This window comes from Nestor notabilis, unplaced genomic scaffold (genome assembly GCF_000696875.1).
Source record: "Nestor notabilis isolate BGI_N333 unplaced genomic scaffold, ASM69687v1 scaffold22320, whole genome shotgun sequence".
Lineage (NCBI taxonomy): Eukaryota > Metazoa > Chordata > Aves > Psittaciformes > Psittacidae > Nestor > Nestor notabilis.
The window spans coordinates 5,697-29,200 of record NW_009912784.1 but is presented as its reverse complement, the minus strand read 5'-3'; the positions used below and the strand labels follow the sequence as shown (position 1 = coordinate 29,200).

Below are 23,504 nucleotides of genomic sequence, written 5' to 3'. Positions count from 1 at the left end.
ATTCCTGCCCATGGAATGGGGGTTGGAACTAGATGGTCTTAATAAGGTCCTTTCCAACCCAAACCATTCTGTGATTCAGTATAAGAACTATTTGTGGAAGAAAAAAAATACAACCCAAACCCCAGCCTCAATGGCAATCAAAACTTGTGTATGAAGAGGCATTGGCTGTACTCACATTCTGCTGTATCTCTCAATTTGAAAAAGTTTAAAAGGCTGACAATGTATGTGAGTATTAAAGGAAAAGTCTAGGAAAGCAAGTTACAATGACAGCTATCATTAGTGAAAAAAACTAAACTAATTTTATCCCTTAGTTACTGCATTGTCTGTAGGCAAGCTACATCCGTTCCTCCGAACATCCCATGATGTTCCAAGCAGCACAAGCTCAATGACAATCTTCAGGACTACAACAGTACATGATACATACTGACAAGAAGCAATACTGCCCTAAGTATTACTTCTCTCTTTTCATTTTAGTGCTGGAGCTTTCCACACTAACACAAATTAAAAGAAGATGTGGCTCCTAGCACCATTTTTATTTACTTTCATAAAATTTCTCAGTTTTACTAGAGCATTCTCAAGCACAGACACATGGTACAAATCCACCCTCTCTAAAGTACCTAGGAAATCCATATTCCAGGCCTAACTCTCAATATCCTCATGGTTAAATTTATTTGTTTTTAAATGAAATTCTTCTGCACAGCACTGTTTTGGACCGTTCTACAGACCTAAACTTTGCAAACCAAGTGCAAACCTAGCTTGAGTTAAAAAACAAACAAAACCTAAACCAACCAAGGTCAGGATTTCAACTGGGAAAAACCCTCTCAGTGTTTAGAAATTGAAGAGAAAACCAGATTCCAGTATCTTTCCTACTATAAAGAGGATATTAAACAGTGTTTACCTTCTGTTTTGCAAAGCCAGGATCAATCACAAACACAACACCATCTATTGTTAATGATGTCTCAGCAATATTAGTGGACACAACAACCTGTAGAAAAATAAAATAGTAAGGAAACAGCTTTGTCCTGAGGATGAAGAGCTCTGAACCTGTCTCGCACCAAGGATTATCAGCAAACCTTCCTTCGCTTCATCAATAATGTGTGTCTGAATAGTGATTTTTGTAATTAAAACATTTGCTCTTCTGTTTCTTTTTTCTAAAAACTAACACTGATCTCTCATGTAAAATGACAAGTTACACAAATCCCTTTAACATCATCTGTTAATCCCATCTTTTTAACTTTTCTTTAGAAGTCTGAACAGGACAAACAGGTTAAATAATATAAAATCAAATGTTACACAACTGTACCAGCACAGCATGTTCTTTTACTTTGTTTGGAATAAAAGTTATCAACACATTCCATCTAAAATCCTGAGGAATATTATTTAATTTCAACTTTGTTTTTTTTTTTTAATTACCAGATATCAAACATACTTAATGTTACATTCTAAAATGTCTACGAACTTCCTGAAGTTTAAGCCTTGCAAAAATTAGAGGTGATATCCAAGTTCTGAGGCTTGATTTGCCATCATTTAAATTGTGTGTCCAGAGATGCAGTGCCTATAGATATCATTGGCTCTCATCCCAATAGTGACCCCATTAAAAATCACATTACTAGCAAGTTTAACCAGCTACCTCAGTAAAGACTCAAACCCCATTCAGTATTTCATGAATACTACTTACATTTCACCTCTTAATGCTCTTCAGAGCACTCTCTCATGTTTTCAGTTTTGCAATTCAAATTTGAGATACCCCTAACAATTAGTTCACAACCACATTGAAGCCAGTGGCTGGACTAGATTGATAAGCCTGCTGATTTCTCTTTGTCCTCTCTCATCACTTTGCAAGTCTGCTTTTTGTTAGTCACAGCTTGTCTCTTGCTTAAGTAGACTTAAGGTCTAAGCTTGCCCAAATGCTACTATATACTGAAAGCAACACTTCAGTGGAAAAGAAATTGAAATTAAGTTGGAATTAACGTATTCCACCTACTTAGAACTTCTCAAACAAAAAGATAAGTGCTGACACAAAAGCACAGTACACTTCCATTAAAAAAATTGCAAAGAAGATGCATGTTGCATCTCCCACATTTCAAGGCCAGTAAAGTCGCATTCAGCTTGCCGCTAAGAGCGTAGTTTATCTTAAAAGGCTCAGCTTTTTCCAGATCTACTAACGTATAGAACCATCCATATCCAGACTCTTCAAATTGAATTTGAATTACTGAGCAGCGTCAAAAGGTTTTGGGCCTGCCTTTAATCACCAGTTTCTGTTAAGACACTTCAACATCAATAACCCAATACTATTAGCATGTTTAGTGCACAAAGGTCCAGTAATTTCACTTGTACTTGGATCACATAGAACTTTCCAAAGGTAGAAGGAAAAGTAGTTATTTATTCAGCCATTCTGTCATATGTAAAGATCTCTATTGTTCATGTCACAGTACTTAAAAACCATAATTAACAAGTGTAAACCCACAAGAAATATAATTAAAAAAAAACTGAGGAAATTCTGTCATTCTGCCACATCTTTCAATCCCAAATCTATGTACAAAGCCACCTGGAAATCAAACAAATGAAATTAACACTATGCAAAATAATAAATTGTAGCTAATGAGCTTTTAACTGCAGGTTTGCAATTAGTGAAATGCTTACATTAAAAATGTTTTTAAGTATCAGATCAACAGTTTTACAGACCAAAGAGTTTTAGAGATTTAACCAAGTTACTTCAAATATTAAAATATATATAGTATCTATATTGCATGTGTATTAACTAGTAATGCTTAAGACTCCTGAAACAAACCAAAATGCAGCTTAAGAAGGGCGAAGATATGAAAGGGGAGTAGAAAGGCTCCTTGTTAAGTCACCTTCATCTTCCTCTACAGTATAAATACTCTGATTAGCCATAACTAGTTAAAAGCATTCTTTAACCTTATCTTTACTCTTAAGCTTTCTTGCAATGATAGCTGATCTGGCCTAGCTCACCTAAAAGACAAAAGAAGCTCTAAGTTACCAAGCTACACCAGTACCAGCTGTTACACCATCACTACTACTGCAAGATGCCACATAACTTCCAGCATCTTTCTTTTCTTTCACAAATTTAAAGCTCAGGATATACTGGTTCAGCAAGCACTTCACTTATTCTTATGACCATTAGAGCCTCTGAAGTGATTCAGACCTCCTGCTAGCTCTCTCCTCTGTAGCCCTAAAAACTAGGTTCAACTCCTGCAGGAGACTGTGCAAAAGCAGAGATTTTGTAAGATAGTGGAGGCACAGCAACACACAGTCCTACTTTACATACCTCAATCACTAAGACTAGTAAAACAACATTTAAACAAATTTACAACACACAGACATGCTTTCACTCATTGCTAGCATTTGTTATGGAGATAAGAAACAGAACATAGAAGCCAGAACATTTCAGCCAAAGCAGGCAGAGGAAAAGTGGTAAACCAAGAACCTACACATATAAAAAAAAAAAAAAAACCCAAAAAAACCCCACACAACAACAAAAACAAGAAAACACCACACCAAAAAACACACCTAAACAGATGAAACCTAATGGTAGCTACACTGAGAGTGTCTTCCTCCTAAGACACTGGTACTGGCTTTGTCAGTTCAACATAATGAAAGTTACATTCTGCATCTGTTATCCTCTTATCAGGAAAACCAGGAACTGCCTATTTTGAATTGCACAGTTTTAAACATGAATGAAAACGTAATGAAATACACAGAGCTATCCCTTGTTCATCAACAAAAAGCAATTTCATTCATTTAAGTCATTTGCTAATACAATCTTCCTGCAGCATTAGTTTCATGACTTCAGACTGAATGCTTTCTGCAATCAACTTCCAATAGGGAAAAGAATCATTTCAGTAAATTAAAGTGATTTATTCTTCCAGAACTCTAGAAGTTGTCACTAGTATTCTACATGCATTGTACTGCACAAAAAGAAGCAAATAATCAAGGAACAAACTCTGCATAGAGCAGATAGTCTGAGTCAGCTTTCAAAATCTTAACTCTCTGATCACTACTGCTTCATACAGCATTAGTCTAACCTGGGTAAGCTCCACCAAGACTCCTTTCAAATGTTCAGTTTTAGAGAAATAACCAGTTTCTAACCTTTTTATGTGAGCATTCAAGAATCGAACTCATAATTTTATGAAGAGCATTCACTAGCCCCATGTCAAGTTTTTCAGTTTCTCAATCCACTTTGCCCAATGAAAGAACCTAAATTCCTCGCTTACTGGTACAGAAAACATCTAATTCCAGTCTACCGGTTTTAATCTGCACCTTCTCATAAACCTTGAAAAACAACAACCTGCTTCATAACGTCCCTTGAAGAGAGAGTCCATTTTGTGCTGGGTGTTCTTTGTTAGTCTGTTTTTAAACTAAACACCACCACACTACCACAAAAAGCCACCCAAACACAACAAAAAAACCCCAAACTAATGTCTCAATAATTCCTTAGGGAAAAAAAATCCCATCCCTCCATGTAATTGTCACATGGCTGTCAAGTTCAGTACCGAACCTGCTTTATCTCATTTCTCATAAGACAGGTAAATAAATGCCACTCCCATTCAGACAAACCAAACTGTTACTAGGATATTTGTGCCTTAGAGGTGGAAGCCATAATTTTGAATTGCACTGAAGAACAAATGAAATTTCAACGTAACATTAAACTGCACATTTTAACATGGACTGTTAAGGCTTCATCAAAAAACTCTTCTACTTGTTGCTACCAGATACATTTGAAACAGCTAAACCTCCTATGTAATTGCCCACACAAGTGTGAGTAGCTAATACTGAGCAGCATACTAAAATCAGTACTATTTACCTTCCTTCCTATTGCTCCGTTTTGCTTTTTTGGTGGAGGAGGTTCAAAAATCCTTTGCTGCTGTTGTGGAGGAAGGGTGGAATACAATGGAATGATTTTGATGTCACCAACTTCAGGGCCTAAATCATCAATTTCACGTTTTATCCTTTTGCAAGCTTCATCGATCTCCTGCAAAACAAAAATATTGGTTAGAGAACTCCATGCAAAAGGCAGCACGTTTTTGGAATGCCTTATGACAATTATCTTAACTCCATATCCTGAAGAGCAATTACAGTAGCTTCTACTTTAAAACATAAATCTTAGTATTAACAAAAAAATAAAATCAATCAAGGTGCTTTCTGAATTTGCAATCGAATTTCCACAATACTTCAGGATGCTTCAGCTTCTACACTCTAATGAGCACCATAATTTGCATTCAACATCCTTTCTCTTTTAGCCATGTTTCCTAATTAATTCTGTACAAATTGTACTAAAATTGAAATCTCTCACCCTGGAATATGCAACTGCACTCGTGACCTTTTCAATTTTCACAATCTAAAAAGAAATTGATGTGCAAGATATTTAAAATAAGCCAATTAAGCTTTAATGTCACGTATCCCTAATGCAATTATATGGAAGATTTGCTTCATTGTACCTAATGAGAACAAACACCTTTACAGTATAAACATGGATGCTAAAAACTGAACCACCTCGATCCAGTATTTCAGGTTTTACTTTAAAATTAACCAAAAGCCCATCTAAGCTTAAGAAAAGTCAGTGAAATATTTTGAAGAGGAAGAAGATTCTTCATGACATTTTCCTACCTTAGTACTTTCTACGGTATTTGCTAGCCTATTTTCTGGCTAGCTTACCATACAAAAAAGTTCACAACTCATTTATAATTCCATTTCATTTGAAAACAGCTACATTTAAGTCAGCTGGGTGACCTATAGTTATTACAAGATTTAATGAAAAAGTGCACAGAAATTTAGGTTAATGAATAGCACAATTCATTAACTTTAACTTAAAAATTACAACAGAGCATGCTACAACTAAAAGGCATGCTTACCAACTGTTGATATTCCAGCTGAACCACTGATGGGAGAATGAAGTCATCATAACAAGAAGTAACAGTAGACAAAAGCAAAAACCAACATACTCCAAGAGAAAGAAACCAGACCTGCCTTATCACTTACAAGTCACCAGCCTGTATTTGCCCTTAAGCAAGTAGGTTAATGTAAAGGTTTGGTAAATGCACTGCTTTAAACTAACTAGAAAAGCAAAAGCAGACTCTTCTTTAGAAACCTGGAATAAATCTAGGTCTTCTTCCTCTGTTCTTACGAGACTTTAAAGTTCTCAGCAAAACTGTCATGTTTTAGAGAAGCACAGACAATACAATACTCATGTTCTGTATTGATCAGCATATATAATTAACGTAAGCATGGCAAAATGAATGCTCTTGCTTTTTGAGGTCAAAAAGCCCTAATAGTAAGCCTAATGCTTTCTGGCATTATCTTGCCAATTTGAATGAACTGCAGGTATTTACAAAAAGTCTTTTAAACAAACATGCCCTTTGCCAACAAATCCAACAGACCTGTCAGAAAACGCAAGGGGCAGACAAGGCACTGAGCTGAAATGCCCACTACTGCTTTATTAACAGAGAATTTCTGAGCACAGATGTCAGTGTTTGGTGTTCTGCTGATAAAGCCCTTTAAGTTCAGTAATAGCCTGCCAGTGAAAAGGAAAAACCTAACTTCACTGACAGATAGTTGACTAACCAGGCAGCATCATTCCCTCAAATGTGCACCCATGCAAAGTCTTGACAAGCTTATACTTGGGCCCATTAAATATTTACAATATTTATGATAAACAATACAATATTTAACAGGCCCATGATACAAAATTAGATTTTAATATTTCAAAAAAACCCAAACAACCCACAACAAAAAACCCCACAAGCCAAATGCTAAACAAAATTCCAGCACAGACCTTACTCTGGATCTGAAAGCCACTACCCTGTTTCATGGAACCTGAGCACAGTACACTGTATAACTGGGGAAAGCTCTGATGCTGGACAGGATGCTTCATCTTCAACAGTACTGACTAGAGACTCCAGGACAGTTTTACACTTAAGAGTAAAATACAAGCAAACAGTGACACATGAAAGCACTATACTTCTCAGGCCACATGTGTTCACAGCCACCTATCATCTTCTGAAAGATGATAAAAGCGCTGTTTCTCTCTGGAGTTTCCCCAATGTAATTTCAAACTACCCCTAATCAGGACTCATTAAAATACTTCAACATAGAGATGACAAGTGCATATAACACCATTACTCTCTACAGGCTTGCAGTTAGCTATGGACCTCTCATCAGAAACTGCTGAAAAAAGGATGCAAGTCACTGAGAGCCACTGCCACTCATCTGGAGACAGTAAAAAAGAATTCTTTAGCAGCAAATTGTTTTAACTAAAAAAAAAAAAAAAAACCCAAAAAAAAAAACTTCAAAAAAAAAATAAGCCATTCCCTTTTATTTACCACACCGGTAGAAAACTCTACTTCAACTGTATCCATAGCCACCCCCTCAGCAGGCAACTAGAACTGATATTCCCAAAGTACACAACCTAGAAGGAATATGCATAGTAAGAATAGTCTGAAAGTATTAAGGATTCATTTAAGTGTTAAAGATTCATTTGTATCACATGAAGACATTTAAGTCTGGAGATACAAGACATACAGTTGAAGGCATAATCCTAACTCCAACCCTCTGAAGATTGAGCAAATCTAATCCAATAGTCCCCATTTACTCAAGCACAAAAGTGCTTTTAAAAAAACCACACACTTACACATTTGCACACCATCTACTCCAAATCCACTAGAGAAGCCCTTGAAGGGGGATTATTCCATCAACCCACATATAAAAGGAGGTTTTTCTTCTTGGAGGGAAAAGGAGGAAGATACTGTGAACTTGCCTCGCATTTAGATTACACCTGAGAACTCCTCAAAGCTCCAACTCTTACCCTGACTACCCGAGATAGCGAATACCAGGGTACTAGAAGCAGGCACAGACACAGGATCAAAGGAGCCACAGTTAGACCCCTGCCTGCCCTGTGCATGAGCACAAAGACCTGCTTCAGAGCTAATTGAAGAAGGAAGTAGGCCTAACATTTAGGAAATGCAAGGCTTAGGCAATGCTGAAATTAATACCTGAACTTGATCCTAGTTTCTCACAAAACTGAAGACTTCTTCGAAGTATTACTTGAGAAACAGTTCTCGGTAAAACTGCAGTCAATGAAGTTGTCCATGAGTGCTCTCATTCTAAAAAGAGCTCATTACCAAAGAGTAAATAGCAAAACAGACCACAAAGGGGAAAGGTTACATGCTAAAATGCTTATTTATGTCAAGCTGCAAGTGCCACACAGATTCAAGATATCTGTATTTCACATCTACTCATCAGAATTGTCCCAGACAGCCTATTAAAACTTTTTGCTTGATCCAAACAAAAAGGATTAACAAGTACAGCATCTATAGTTCAGCCACAACACTATGGAAACTAGAATCAAGCAGCAGTTAAGAACCTCACAGCAGTATGAATATTGTATATTGACGTGGAGTTCTCAACACATACACAATTCTCTCCTTGGAAAAGCCCCAAGGACAGACAAGAACTAATGAAGAGAAAATATTTATTTTTATGGATACACTGGTGATCAAGGACGTAATGGGGTAGTGAATGTTTTTCAACCAGGAAAAACAAAGTCATCTAAAACATCCAGGTGAGAGCCAAGAATTTGTATTTTGTACCTAGAGCTAGATATAGGTCACAAAAGGGAAAAGCAGTAGTAACCAGGAAAATAATGTAATTTAATCAATATTATTAAATCAAATGTAAGCTAATTTACATGGTAATCCTTCCAAGAAATTGGTGTGATTAAGGCTGGTTCTACTCACAGTTTTGAGCAGACTGCTTAGACTTCAAAACAATTGGTAGACAAGAGCAAACATTCACCTGTCAATTAGATAGATTTCATTCAGGAGCTTAAGCACCAGAAAGCAATCCTGAGACATCAGAAAGCTTCAGGATTACAGTGGAACCCCCATAGTGCCACAGACTTCAGGAAGACTGAAGTGCATGGGAACTAACGTTTAGCAGTGTCTTGTTTACAAAAGCAAGAACAGAGTACGCAACTTCCCTCTGATATATTAGAAACAGTAGTGAAGCCATCTATATTTTGAATTCCTACTCCTCTTACTTGTAAATCTAAAGCTTTTTTTTTTTTCCTCCTATCACTGTAACAGTGCTAAATTTTCCTTTTAAACCATCATTGTAGGAAGTAAATATAAAGCCTTCCACATTGCTCAAAGGATAGTATGGGAAATGGAGAAAAGGAAGGTCTCTTAAGAAGCCCCTTCCTTTAATCTGGAACCCAGAAGTGATCTGGGAAGACATGAAGAAAAGCTGTCCGTATTTGAAAATAAGAGGGCCAGAACTGATAGCTCTCCTATGGCTTAACTTCAAGAGTACCACTTACAGGACTAATGCTTAAATCCCCCCCTGCCCCCATCCCCCTTTATTTGTATTAGTAAATACTAACAAGACTGAAAATGCAAGCGGTACTTGAGTATTACTAAGTATTACTTTTCAATACTATTTTTTCCTAAAATATCTCACTTTTGAAAGCCTTATCACAGAAATTCTTCTAGGTATGACTTAAGGATGGTCTGTGTCATTTTAATCTAGAAACATGTTGGTTCCTCAGGCTTTGTGTCAGAACACACAGCAAAGAGGCTCAAATAAATGAACCACAAAACAATACCTCACCAGCTGCCTCCAATATCTCTGCTGCTTAAGGTTATCATCTCAGTACTCCGATACTTAATATTCCCTAGCTCTGCATCAAAAACCTAAGGATTTGAACATATCATTAGCAGTTCATCTAAAAGGAGCTGTATAAAATTAACCACAGAAGAGACTAATTTTGCTTCTTATCATGCACATCACATTTTTTTCATCTGCTGTTGAAAATAGTCTTAATACAGTACTCAAACTGAATGTTCAGTAGAAATTCACTTAAATCACTTCCATTTCTTTCCCTGATAGTATTTCTGCTGTAAAGAGGTGCTCATACTGAAAGGTTACTATTAGGAAGAATGGAAATAGAAAAGGATTATAGGAGCAGTTGCATATATTATTGAGTTAATGCACTACATCTTTAAGAAGCAAGTTTCTGCTGAACAAATACTGCCAAGCTTCTTACATAAAGACATTCGTCTTTGACATTGAATGGCAGTCAAAAAACCCAAACATAAAAAGGCAAGCAGGAAGACTAGCAGCAATTAAGTTCACAGGCTGGAAGAGACCTCAAGATTCATCTGACCCAACCTTTCTTGGCAAAAGCACAGTCTAGACAAGATGGCCCAGCACCCTGTCCAGCTGAACCTTAAACGTGTCCAATACTGGGGAATCCACCACTTTCTAGGGGAGATTATGCCAATGGCTGACTGTTCTCATTGTGAAAAAACCTTCCTGTTGTGTCCAACTAGAATCTCCCCAGGAGTAACTTGCACCCATTACCCCATCTTTTCCATGTGACTCATTGAAAAAAGGGAGTTTCCACCTTTTTTGTAGCCACCCTTTGAAATACTGGAACATGGTGATAAAGATAAGCATTCTTTTCTCAAGGCTAAACAAAGCCAGTTCTCTCAGCTTTTCCTCTTACGTCAGGCTCCCCAGTCCTTCGGTTATCTTTGTGACAGTAAGTTACTGAGTTAAATTGCTCATGCTGAGCTAACTATTCAATAAACTGAATTTCTTTCCCTTTTGGTTGTGTGCCGAACCCATCCATGTTGCCACAGGTGAGGCTTGAAATCAGGCTGATACTAAACAACAGCTACCCAACAATCGACCGCAAGTTACCCAGAGCCACCAACATCCTTCCAAGTGCTGACACTCACTCTGGCTCACAGGCCAGACTGGTATGTAATATAAACACCCATTTAACTTGCTGGTCAGGCTTCACTCAATCTTAAGATCTAAACTGTATCTTGCTATCTTTAGGAAAATTGTTTCTACAAAAAGATGGTGAAGAGTGATGTCACTTTAAGCACATTTAATGGAACAATTTCAGCACTTGGCATGCAAAACAATCCAATGATTTTGTGAACATGATCCTTGGGAAAATTATTTCAGAATCCCTTTCTTCAGTTAACCCTGAGCAACTGCAAAGAACCTCATGAGCTCAGCAAAACTTCAGGACTGCTCCAGTTAGAACATACTTTAAACTCTTAAATAGGAGATGACAAGTCCTATCTACAGCAGATTAGCTGCTACACCACACAGAGACTCAGCTTCACCTTGGATGAGTCGAGTAAACATACCTGTTAAACTCTGAAAGAAACTAATGCCATTGCAATTCTACTTTGTGCAAGATGAGTATGCAGGGAAAAAACCTAAATGGATAAATAAAAAGTACTTCCCAAACCAGAAGTACTTGGCAGATCCTGTAACCTTACCCCTTCTCTTTTGTGTTCCTGTAACAGGGGCACTGCCAGCCACCTCAGGCTTTGAAGACAAACCTTCCAGAAATTTTGTCTTTGCCTTTAAAGCTGCATGGAACTTCACTGATTTCCCTTTCTTCATCCAGGAATGAAAGCTAAACTACAAACTAAAATGAGGAAACAACAATAAAAAGAACTGGCCCTAAGAGCCGCACCATCTCAGGAGATGCTCTCAACACAAGTCCAGAAAAGCAAAATGTGGTGAAATGGTGTCCTCACACAAAAAAAGAAAAAAAAAAAAAAAGTCATCCATAGAACAAGTCCATACTTGACCATAACCAAGACTGCTCTGCCAGTAAGTCAAAATGGAACTCGTCTTGGCGCAGTTCCTATATTCGAGGTCTTTTTGACCTGGTCTATTTGAAGTATTTCATACTGATGTCATTTCAATGAATGAAGAGCAAAAAAACCTACCTCCCATTAGCACTTGAACAGAATATTAGTAGTCTTCTTTCAGTTTATGCTCCCCAGCTCCTCAGTACTTTCTGTAAGGCTAAACAAGACAACTTGGGTTCACTGCAGCCCAGTACACTTACTGCCTTAAACTCAACCACTACCATGGAGACTAAAAAGAAGTTCTGCATTTTGAGTTCAATTTCCTCATAAGAAAGTCTCTCTTTCACAGTTCCAGAGCTTAACCAGCCTCACTGATGAAAAGTGTGCCTTTAAAATAAATCCTTGTTTACAAAGCATTCTACTAAAACCTCAAAAATGTTTTGCAACTCTTTTATCCCCACAATCAGTTTTACCAACATCACTTTCAACTCTTCTAGAACACTAACACCAAAACTTCACACCAATGGTATTCAGAATATTTATCTACAAACAAGAGCAACAGTGCTGATCTGTACTTCAAATCTCCAGATACAGCCTGGATTCTTCCTCCTAAATGCAAAATGATGCATCTGGCTTTATAAAGAAAAGGGTGGGCAGAGAGCACACCTTGCATTTTTTAGTGTCTAGGTTACTAAGGTACGTAAGACAGATCTATACAGTTTGTGTCATTATTTCTGCCTCCCTGCAAGTTTAATCTGCAAGGATTTCACACCTACTCTCAGATTACTGACCTTAATGGAGTGTGAAATCTAATACTGTTTTAGCAGAACTCCAGTAGACAATAAACCAGACACCTTCGAGATGTGCAGATGAGCCAGTCTTGAGACATTTAAAGTCAAGTGTAACAACTGTGTACCTACACAACTAGACTACTGAATTTGTAATCGCAATGACCGAGAACAAGTTTGACAAAGCCTATTGTCTAAGAAAGACAGGCTGACTGAAACGTAATTACACTTTTTCCTTGTGAACAGAATTCCCTGTCAGAGTTTCCGATTTTCCCTGTGATTGACATCAGGCAACCTGACTTATAGTTTTCCAGTTTATACTTCTTTGGTTTTTTGGGGGTTTTTTTGAGTATTGGCATGAAACATGAACATTTATTTCCATCTTCTGGAATCATCCTTTTATACCAGGGTGGGGGTTTTGTTTGGGTTTTTTATTGTTTTGTTAACAAACGAGCTCTCCTCCTCACAGGGACTATGGGACAAGTCAAAATATTTACTCCTAATAAATGTTGTTTATAAAACATCCTCTTTTGTTACTAATGGTCTGCAAAGCAGTTCATACAACATAATCATAGACTTTTGCTCCTTTCAGATTCAGGAAGGAAATTTGTATTGAACACTTATTTCTGCACCATTAACAACAATTTTATCTTTGTCCAGTAAAAGGCTTATACAAATTAAGATTCCTCTAGCTTCCAAATGTACTTAAACTTCTTTTTATTTTTAGGCCTAACAACACAGAACCTTCCCTAGTATCTCCAGGTTTCATTATCTACTCTGTGTCTTAACTAACCTGTAAAATTAACTGCTATCCATCTTATTGCCCATATAAAATTACTTCAAGTTCAGTGGGAAGCAAAGGCAGCAGCCACTAAGGACTCTCATTCTGCCTTAGACCACTGCAATCACTCCTCACCTAAAGCCTCTTAAACTCAAACCAGCTCACACTTACATGGTTCTACATATAATATCTCCCCTTTATGCAACTTCATTGGCTTTGCAAATGCATCTTTCTGACAAAATCAAATCATCCTGCATCCTGTTCATATTGTTTTCCACAATCCAGAAGAACTACAAAGCATTTCTGCCCAGCAAAAAAAATCAAAGGCAAGACTCGAGCTACTAAGCCTACTGAATCCACACCACACAGCAGTACCTACAGCACACTTCCCAGTTCTTGAGATTACAGTAGGTCAGATTCAACAGTAATGCACACATAGAGGCTCAAAGATAGGTCTTAACAGTGGTCAAAAAGTCATGAATGTAACACACTTCAAAGCTTCTCTACAGAAGCTAAACCAGACTTCAATTTCACGCTAACTACCTAAATTTAGACTAGCTCTAGGCAGAGTCACCCCAGTGCCCATGAACAGTTACCAGCCACAGATAAGCACACTGGAGAACAAAAAACAGGATGGTGGCTTACCACTGCAAGTTTTAAGTGGTTCAGCAAGGCAATGTAAGGACATTGCTAGATACATTTATGCATAACCATATCTGTATATGAGCATGTATTATGTGCATGATTTATTAAAAATTTGGTTTTAGTGCATTATGTCCTGTAAATTAGCCCAGTGGAAATCAAAGAACCTGCTTATACAAAAGGACAGAGTAACTCCATAGCACTGGTTGTCACTAAGGCAGTTGGGTCTAGAGCCATCTGCCAAACATGAGTGGTGCTCAGAGTTGGTAACATCTGAAGGCAGTTGTCCCACATGCTCTCTTCCCTACCCCCAACTCCCATAATTGTCGTAACAAATTGTTTAGAGCAATACATGTAGCAAGTACATCATTTATAACTGATGATTAGAAGGGCAATTATTTGTTCTTCGTGAAAGGTTAAAGACCAGCCTGATTCAGCAACCATGTAGAGAAACAGAATCTGGTGAAACTCTGGACAGCAGCGTTCCTTTCTGCTGCTTCTGGTTCACTGACACACCTGCAACAGCTGCCTCCCCAATTCTAACATGTACCTGCCAGACTAGTTTGAACTAGAACTTACAACTAAAACCAGACAGGCCAGTTTTAAAGCCATAATCTTTTAAGCACCTTCCCTACCTGTACTTTAACTCACAGCAATAATCCAAAGAACAAATGTAAACGCCAGAGTTATCTGCTTTTACAGTGACAGTCCTTGTTTTGGTATTCTAAGGGAAGAGATGACCTGCCAGAAGACATTTCAATCAAGTGTCTTTTAAAACTCATCTAAGAGGCAACACATCTTTATAACTGCCAAATCTACTCAAGAAGCCTACGTATCTCCAGCATCACAAGTTATTTGTACCATTTTTCCCCCTTGGTATAGCTAAGACTATGTATGCTTAGATTAAAGACACTGAATCGTTCCGTATCCTTTGACAGGTATTTCTTCAAGGGGTGACTGCAAAAAGAATCAGTCAGAAAGACTTTTTTTTTTTTTTTTTGCTAGCTGCATTCTGTCCCCTAACAAAAATACTGATTTTTGACCAGCTGACCCAGTCAAGTAAACTTTCACAAAGCCTTTGGTTTGTTTTTTTTTAACCTCCTCTCCATCTCAGTCTATTAGTAAGGACACTTTAAAGAGCTTCAAAGGACTAAAAAGAACTCAGTTTATTTCAAGCAAAGGTTTTAAGACTTCCAGAAAATCCTCATTTCCTGAGGTAAAGCTTAAATGCTTTTGTACAATCCTCCTGCAAGGCACCGAGTCCATTTCTGACACTTAACTCCTTGTATTTGTGGTACAGAAAGACTACAACCCAATACTCAAAGCTATTCATTAAAAAAAAAAAAAAAAACAAACAAAAAAAACCACCAAAAAAAACCCAACCCCAAAACGCAAACATTTTTATTAAAACTACTACTGATAGCTAAGGAGCAGAACCAAAGTTACTTTTTAGATAAGTTGTACAATACATACCCAGAAGAGCACAGACCTACACTTTCAATAAAAACACAGATGCTACCGGGTACCCAGAACTTCGAAGTTCACATCAGCATAGAACTGGTTCATACTCTATATTTCTATTTTAAAAGTACATGAGTAAGATGAGAATTTTCACTTTAGAGAGAGCTTGCATAGTATATGCAGATCACAGACAAATACAATTACTAAGGACTTAAAAGTGTATGGCAGGTAGAAAAATCTCAGGCCATTCAAATAATAAACCAGGAAAGGAAACTAAGCTTTCAGTCTACACAAACCACTGAGAACAGTTTCTGCATGGAACGACGAATGGGTGAAGAAAAAGAAAACCTACCTCCTGTCCAGTAAGGAAGAGTAGAAGATCTCCTTCCTCTTCTTCACACATGTGAATCTGGATCACTGTTCGAATGGCAGCCTCAAGGTAGTCCCTTTCTGGTTCTGGAGTATAGAATATCTCCACAGGATGGGTGCGACCCGGGATAGTCAGAAGGGGACAGTTATCAAAATAGATCTGAAACTTGCCAGCATCTAAAGTAGCACTCATAACTATAACCTGCAGGTTTAGAGGACAAAAAAAAAAAAGTCACTCCAAAAATTAACAAGAACTTGTGAAACGTTACGCCTACAATATGTAAGAGACTAAACTCAACTGTTGACTGATTTAAGCACTCTTTTACCACCTGAACACAGCACCCTTGTTACAAAGGTCTAAAACCAATCCTGGTCAAATAGAGAAAGGTTAAGCTACAATTACATTGTTTCCAGTATTTTCCTCAGTAAAAACTGCTTTAAGAGTTTCCTAAGGTTATCTTTCCAATATGGATCATCAGTAGATCATAAAAGTTTATCTACTTCAGTTGATCATAAAAAACAGCTAAATGGTAAGCACACAGATCCCTTATTTGGTATGCCTGCAACTAGAAAGGGGATGCTGCTGAGCTTAATCATTACTGACCTTCAAATCAGATCTTTGTCTTACAACTTCCTTCAAGACTCCCATCAAAATATCAGTAGCCAGTGTTCTCTCATGGGCCTCGTCAAGAATTATAACACCATAGCGCTCCAGCAAAGGATCATTCATTGCTTCACGAAGTAACATCCCATCAGTCATATACCTGAACACAAACAAAACCAATTTTTACACAGATTTTATTGAATGACATCTGATACAGAATCCTCTTCTGTACTGTTTACTAGATTGCTTTCACTAAGCTTTTAATCAGCTTTTTTTTTTTAAACACAAATATCACTAAACTATTTTCAAATTTCAAGCTTCCACGTAGATTTCTGCAAGTCTAAGTGAGATCTGGAAGCAGGGGGGAGAAGTTTATTAAAAGAAAAAAGGGAGGGAGCAACAAAGTTTAGCAACATTTATAACTGGTCTGTAGATGTTTACTGCCAGGCTTCTAGGCCTACAAACCAGAGACAGGAAAATAAAGGGAAAAACACACTCTGAAATCCTAGAAGTCCTATTTCTGAAATTGTTTCTCCCCTTTCTGTTTGCAGATCACCGGTGCACTTTATGCTTTTCCACCAGTTAAAAATCTTAATTTTGCTTTTCACATATTGACTTTATTTCCAGCCTTCAACTACTTGTATGAGCAAAAGAGAAGACATCTTTTGATAGAGAAGCACTATTCCTTGAACTACAGTATGTGGAATCCTTTTTAACTGAGCATTCTGAATGTCACCTGCAAATGACATATCGGCAAGTCTAGTTCCACCCATACAATACAGGAATCCACAAACAGCCGACAACTAAAACACTATGGATTGTGTGTCCCTGAGCAAGGTATAGGCCAGTTTTGACAACTTTGTGGTAGTTCCCCTTACTGAAGCAAGCTACTGAGCTTCACCAGCATTACCCCAAGTAGGACAACACCACTGAAAGCTCAGCTGAATGTGTTAACACAGAGAGAAACTGAATGCTGAAGGGCTTCATTCTGAATAGCACCTTGACCACAGAAATAATTCTTCAGATCACTCTCTTCTCTATGGATCACTTAAAATTAACTTCCATAGGGTGCAGCGATCTCTTTAGGAGGAATGACTCAGTATCTGTTCTACTCAAGCCCCACACCTCAGATTTCTCTCAGCTCATGCTATGGCTCCTGCCTCTTCTCCACTCATACACAGTGCTCATGCATATATTCTCCCCCATCCTCATAACCACTTCTATAAAACTTCGCTCACACCCTTCACTACCCTGCAACTCTGCTACACACCCCAAGTAGGCCATGTTACAACTTTACCTGACAGTTGCCATACTTACTTCAGAATTGTTTTTGCACTGCTGCAGTCTTCAAATCGAATAGAGTAACCAACCTCCTGGCCCAGCATGACATCCATCTCATCAGCAACCCGCTGTGCCACACTCATTGCAGCCACTCTCCTAGGCTGGGTACATGCCACTCCCCTTTTTGGTCCAGGTAATGAGCGCATGTAGTCAACACACCATTGAGGGATCTGACAAGAACAAAATTCAGTTTTAAAAACAACTTAAGTGACCAGATGTAATCTGTAACCTTTGTACCGTATCAAATAAAGTTAGTTATAACTTCACTGAGATGTCAACTGCATACACAAAAATATCCAAAGCATGAGACAGAGACTACTTAGTTGGACCCAGTGCCACTAAATAAAGCACATTCACAGTAAGCATGTACCTAAACATTTTTGAAGTTAAGGAAATACACAGGTTCACAGTAAGTTTAAGCACATGTTCCAAAGCAACCAAAACTGAAGTTAACACTCAAAAAATCAAGATCTGTAACACAGTTCATTAAGCTTCGCAGTAAACATATTACATTTTGTGGCTTTAAAAAGTAATTCTTTATTAATACATTAAGCAAAAAGAATTACTTTAGTGATATAAAAAATTGTCTTAGCCAGGAATCACAGCAAATAGAATGAATTTATAGTTATGATCATTTAGTTATTGTTCTTTTGAAATTTTATCAACCAGGTATGGAACCCCTCTGTTTTCCTTCATGTGGTGACACTCATTTGTCAGTCAGCAGTTTTATGCTCTTGTTAGGAATCTGGAAACAGCAAGTCATCCAAAATAAGAAGCTTTATTCACAAGAATTTCTAAGGTCAGTAACAGTTCGATGAAAATAAGAGTATTTTTAACATTTCTCAGTACAACATTTTATGAGAAGACATCTCCAGGCACAACTAGTTCCAAGTCTACAGACTGGAAAAATCCACTCCTCAGTAATCGCTTTTCAAGTATTCTTGAAAGCTCACATTTGCAGAAGAAAAAGACACTTGTATACATTGCACTGATGACAAATAACAAGAAAAGCTGTGTGATCTAAACCAGGGAAATTTTTCTTCTAGAATACCGTATTTCCACAGCAAAATGGACAAAAGTGAACACTAAAACATACCCACAAGCAGACAAGTGCAGACTGTAATGAAAAACTATTTTTTTTTGTCAATGAAGAACATATTTTCATTATAAATTAAAAAAAAAAAGCAAGCAAAGACTATCAAAGTATGACAAGAGACTATTAGGCTGCTGACAAGAACTCAAGCTTCTGAAAATCCTATTCAAAACTCAAATTAAGTTCTTGAACATCAATAGCAGGAACCTGAAACCCCATCCCGTAACATATACACACTCATCTAATACGCAGCTAGAGGAAGGAATTTGCTTCCCAAGTCCCTAACAAAAACCCAACTCTAAATATATTAGATGAAGCTTCTGGACTTTAAGCAGAGCAACTCCTGAAATAAATGTTAAAACAGCAGGGCTGTCAGTGAAAACAGCATGAAATAAAAATAATTTAGAAGTGGTTTTCCCATGAACAGCAACACATGCAGCACTGGTGTCTAATGAACTGCCTACATAGATTTCAATGTGTTAACTGGATTTAGATGACCACCACAATGCTTCTTGTGTCCAACACAAACACCAGGAAAAAGGCCTGTGCCATGCAACATTTTCTGCTTAAGTCATGACTGGGAATATACAGAACACTTACCATCTGGTTCTTATAAAACTGAACAAAGCTAACCTCAACTTCACTGACACCAAAAACCTACAAATAAAAAACCCCTTGACTTTCCTTTAAAAAAATCCCCAATTTTGTCAATACCAAAATCATGAGAAATAGCTTTAGTTAGCACCCTTTAACCTCGAGGACTTGTTCAATTTAGAGATTTTCAAATCTAACCTCCACAAATGTAAGAAGGCGTGGACTACACAAAGGCCTCTAAGATCAAAGATGAATGAACTGAGGGCTGTTGAAGACTATTCCAAAGCCAAAGGAAAGCCATGTTTTTACAGGGATGCAGGGCAAGAGAGGGAAGAGCACTGCCCTTGTGGCTTTTCTGAGCCACTTCAATTTATTGAAAGCTTTCTCTGTTAAAAGCTGAATGGTAAAATTCCCAGAATTTTCACTAGTCAAAAAGGCATTGGACTTTGACCTGTACCAGTTCTCTTGTGGACTGCAAGAGCACAGGAGATTAAGCTATACTCAGAATCACCTTGCTTCCGAGTTTCACCTGCAAAGAAAATTTGCTGACAAACAAACATCCTATCCTTTACAGTTAGGGCTCTCGTGTAAAAGCAGATGCTACTCTACCATTCCATCTACCAAAGAAATTGAAACTACTATACCAGTACTACATATGATCCCACATTCAAAAGGGAGCACGTGTTGCAATTATACCAAGTACTTAGTATCTTTCTAAAAGAATTCAACACACCCATTCCACCACTGAGGATATTCAGAGATCAGTATTTGCAGTGCCTTGAGTTGTTTTCTTTCAATGAAGACTTGAAAATTAACAGCCTTGGATTCCACCATACTACTTCAGCACTTCAGGTTTAAACATATGTGGAAGAAGACCCTTCTCAAAGTTTTATCTCCTGTTACTTCCATTGTCAAAACCAAGCACTTCCAAACCTGGATGCTCTAAGGAGAAAGTGCGCATGGAATAACCAGGGAAAGGACTTGACAGGCAGCAGCTGAATCCCAAAAAGATTATCTACTACTGTAGAGACTTTAACGTATCATCATGCAAGAGAAGATAATTTTGGAAGAACAATTCATTATGTATTCCAAATAATGCCAACTTTATATCAGTAAGAGCAAGCCTAAGTAGTTCATGTACACCTTCAGTTTGAGCATTAAAAGGTTTCTTAATCACAGGTAATTAATCATCTTGGTCTGATCAGTGAATGTAAGGAGACGAAAAACCACCACCCCCAACTGGTTTCAAGATAGCACAGAAAAGATGTGACACTATCACCTGCAAAGGCCAGGCTGGACAGAGCCTTGGGCAACATAGTTTAGTGTGTGGTGTTCCTGCTCATGGCAGGGGGGTTGGAACTAGATGATCTTAAGGTCCTTTCTAACCCTAACTATTCTACGATTCTATGAAAACAAGGTTTTCACTAAGTGGCAGCAGGATCATTTTCAGCTCTGTGTTCACGCAGAGACACTCTCAATTGTTTCAAAACATATCTGCACTCTCAGAGAGAGAATTCAGAGGAAGCAGTGAAGCTTCCAAGATAGCTTATGTGCTAAAGCCCATTTTTAGGAAAGATGTCTTATTTTCTGAAAAAGCCTTCAGAAACTTAAGTGGTAAAGTAGTAGAACAACTGAGGAAAAGCTTTATGTCTGTGGAAGTTTAAGTGGACATTAAGAACACACACCCTTTAGATGTTCAAGTTGTCAGATCATGCAAAAAGAAATCTTGCTTTCATACAGATAAGCATCAGCTTTTTTACATGAATGTTCAGAATTCTCCCTTCCAAGTAATTACATAATCAAGCTTTTCTGAAGAATTCTATAAAAGCCCCATCTCAGTTTATAAATGATTAAAAATAAAGTAATACGTGTAATGCCATAATGTACCTTGCAAGCAAGACACTGGTTCTTAAAAACTGCAGCAAGGACATGTAATTTCAAACATTTCAGACACAGCTCTAAAAGGTATCCAATGTACTACTATGTCCTTCACATTTTCAACATCCAAATTTTATTTTATGACTAAAGATTTATTTCTATAAGACTTACTGTAAGTTAGCTATAACCTCTTTCATAAAGACTAAAGTACCCTTCAGTTTTTATTTTCTGCCTAGATAAAAGGAATTTATCAGGGCACAGAACAAGGAAATTTTTTACATCACTTTTCCACACAGATTTTAAACTGCAAATCAGAGGACAGGCTAAAGTTTTGAGCAAATTTGTCCAGTTATAAATATACAGTGGTGTTTCTTTTATCTTAGATCCTCCCTCTTTACTGATCTCCAAAATTCTTCTAAGGATTAAGGAGGCTCTGAGATCTGCTATCACTATTTTTAGTGCTGAAAAAGACTTCTAAAGCCACAAATCTACAAAAAAAAAAAAAAAAAAAAAAAAATGTAATTTTTGACTGCAGCACTGGAAAGCTGTATGACCTCTGAGAAGTTTCAGTACCACAAAGACACAAAAGCCTCTTCCTCTTAAATTTCAGTACCACCAAAACACATGATCCAATCAGATAATTTCAGAATTGCATCTGACATTTCAATTGCCTTTAAGTTCTTATCTGCAGCTGTAAGATTCAAACACTAACAGTATTTTTCTTACTTTCCAGCTGCTATGTACAGAAACAGCTAAATACGCTACTTGGAATCATTGCTTCAGTTTGTGCATCAGTACACTTCCGTCTAGCCATTAAGACCTCTATCTTCCTGTATCAAAAAGTTAAGCACCAATCATAAAACTTAATAGAAGCAGGGACACTTCTGTATTCATTAAGCAAATAAAAAAATTCATCAAATTAGTCTAGCTCACACTTTGTGACTTGTTCTTACACAATGAAGCTCAAGAAATCAAAGCAAGCTTTACACACCCTCACCTAGCAACAGTCCCAACTTTTAGGAAACTGCAGTATCACACAGATAAACTCACCTGTGTTGTTTTACCAGACCCAGTCTCTCCAACCAGCACAAATGACTGATGTCTAATCAAAATATCTGTAAATCTTTCTTTATATTCCCAAACAGGAAGCTGTAGCCTTTTTTTCAGGATGTCATAGTATCGTGGTGTATGTGGTAGATTTGTGAAAGGGTTAATACTGTGTGGAATCATAGCTGGTTTTATGGTTTGTAACCCAGCAGCTGCGTAATAGGTAGAGTTAGACGAAGGTCGCAAATCTTTTTCCTTGTCCCTTTCTCTGTCACGATCTCTATCTCTGTCACGATCCCTGTCGCGATCTTTAGAACGGTCATCACGGTCCCTGTCCCGGTCACGATCTTTCCTAAAACAAGTTAAGAAACACAGCAGAAAATGAGACACTTGAATATTTCAATGCAGAGCAAGAATTTAAATACAACACAAGTCTAAAGATATCTACTACAAAGTGGATATAAACCAAATCTTTTAAAAACCCTTGGAAAGAGCTATCTTGAAGGATAAGCATCAAAGAGTAATGGCACATGATGCATACCAAATACTAAATGTGTAGTTACACTCATTATACATAAGCACTGCCACAGTCCCTCTCATTACAGGCAAGACTGAAAAAAGCTACCACATGAAGAGAGCGTCATCTTGACCCTCTTCATTTAATGACTATAAAGAATCACCTGTACCTTCTAGACTTTTCTCGCAGTTTTTCCCATCCCTACTTGCTGCTGCTGCAGAAAAGAGAACACCAAATAGCCTTCTTGCCTACCGAGCTAGAGAATGCTAATCCATAAAAATTACTCAAGATGACAAATGAGCCCTGAAGTTTTATTTTAACATCCTAAAATTACTTTGTAGCTTTTTTTTCTTCAAACTCTTCCATACAATTCTGACTCAATCAACTTTGATACACAGGTTCTGCAGTCTGAAACTTTGACATAAAACCAGCCACTACAGTTCACAGAATCATGTAGCTTAGAAAAGACCTGTAAGATCAAGTCCAGCCGTTAACCTAACACTACCAAGTTGTACCGTCTTTTCAAGTATCACCTCCTACCACACATACTTAAAGCAACCAGCATTCATGTATTCCCATTCATTTCAAATACTGCCAAAAAAGGAAGCTCATTGCACTTGCAAAAGAAACATAGTATTATTTCACAGTATCGATCTGCTCAAATTCATGGCTTTTTCATTCAAATTTCTGGCTTTGATCTTAGTGGCAGTTTCCTATTTTGCAAATCCACGTATTTGTTCTTGCACGTGATCT

General features: G+C 37.6%; 1 protein-coding gene across 1 annotated transcript; it reads right to left on the bottom strand.

Moving 5' to 3' along the window:
• Positions 1-883: 883 nt before the first annotated feature.
• On the bottom strand, positions 884-22,636 carry LOC104411038 (putative pre-mRNA-splicing factor ATP-dependent RNA helicase DHX15; the record flags this gene model as incomplete). Its single annotated transcript, XM_010021366.1, is given in 6 exon segments — positions 884-985; positions 4,826-4,993; positions 15,661-15,879; positions 16,282-16,441; positions 17,599-17,792; positions 22,238-22,636. Coding segments are annotated over 6 exon segments (1,242 nt in total), but the record flags the coding sequence as incomplete, so codon positions are not given.
• Between the last annotated feature and the right edge of the window lie 868 nt (positions 22,637-23,504).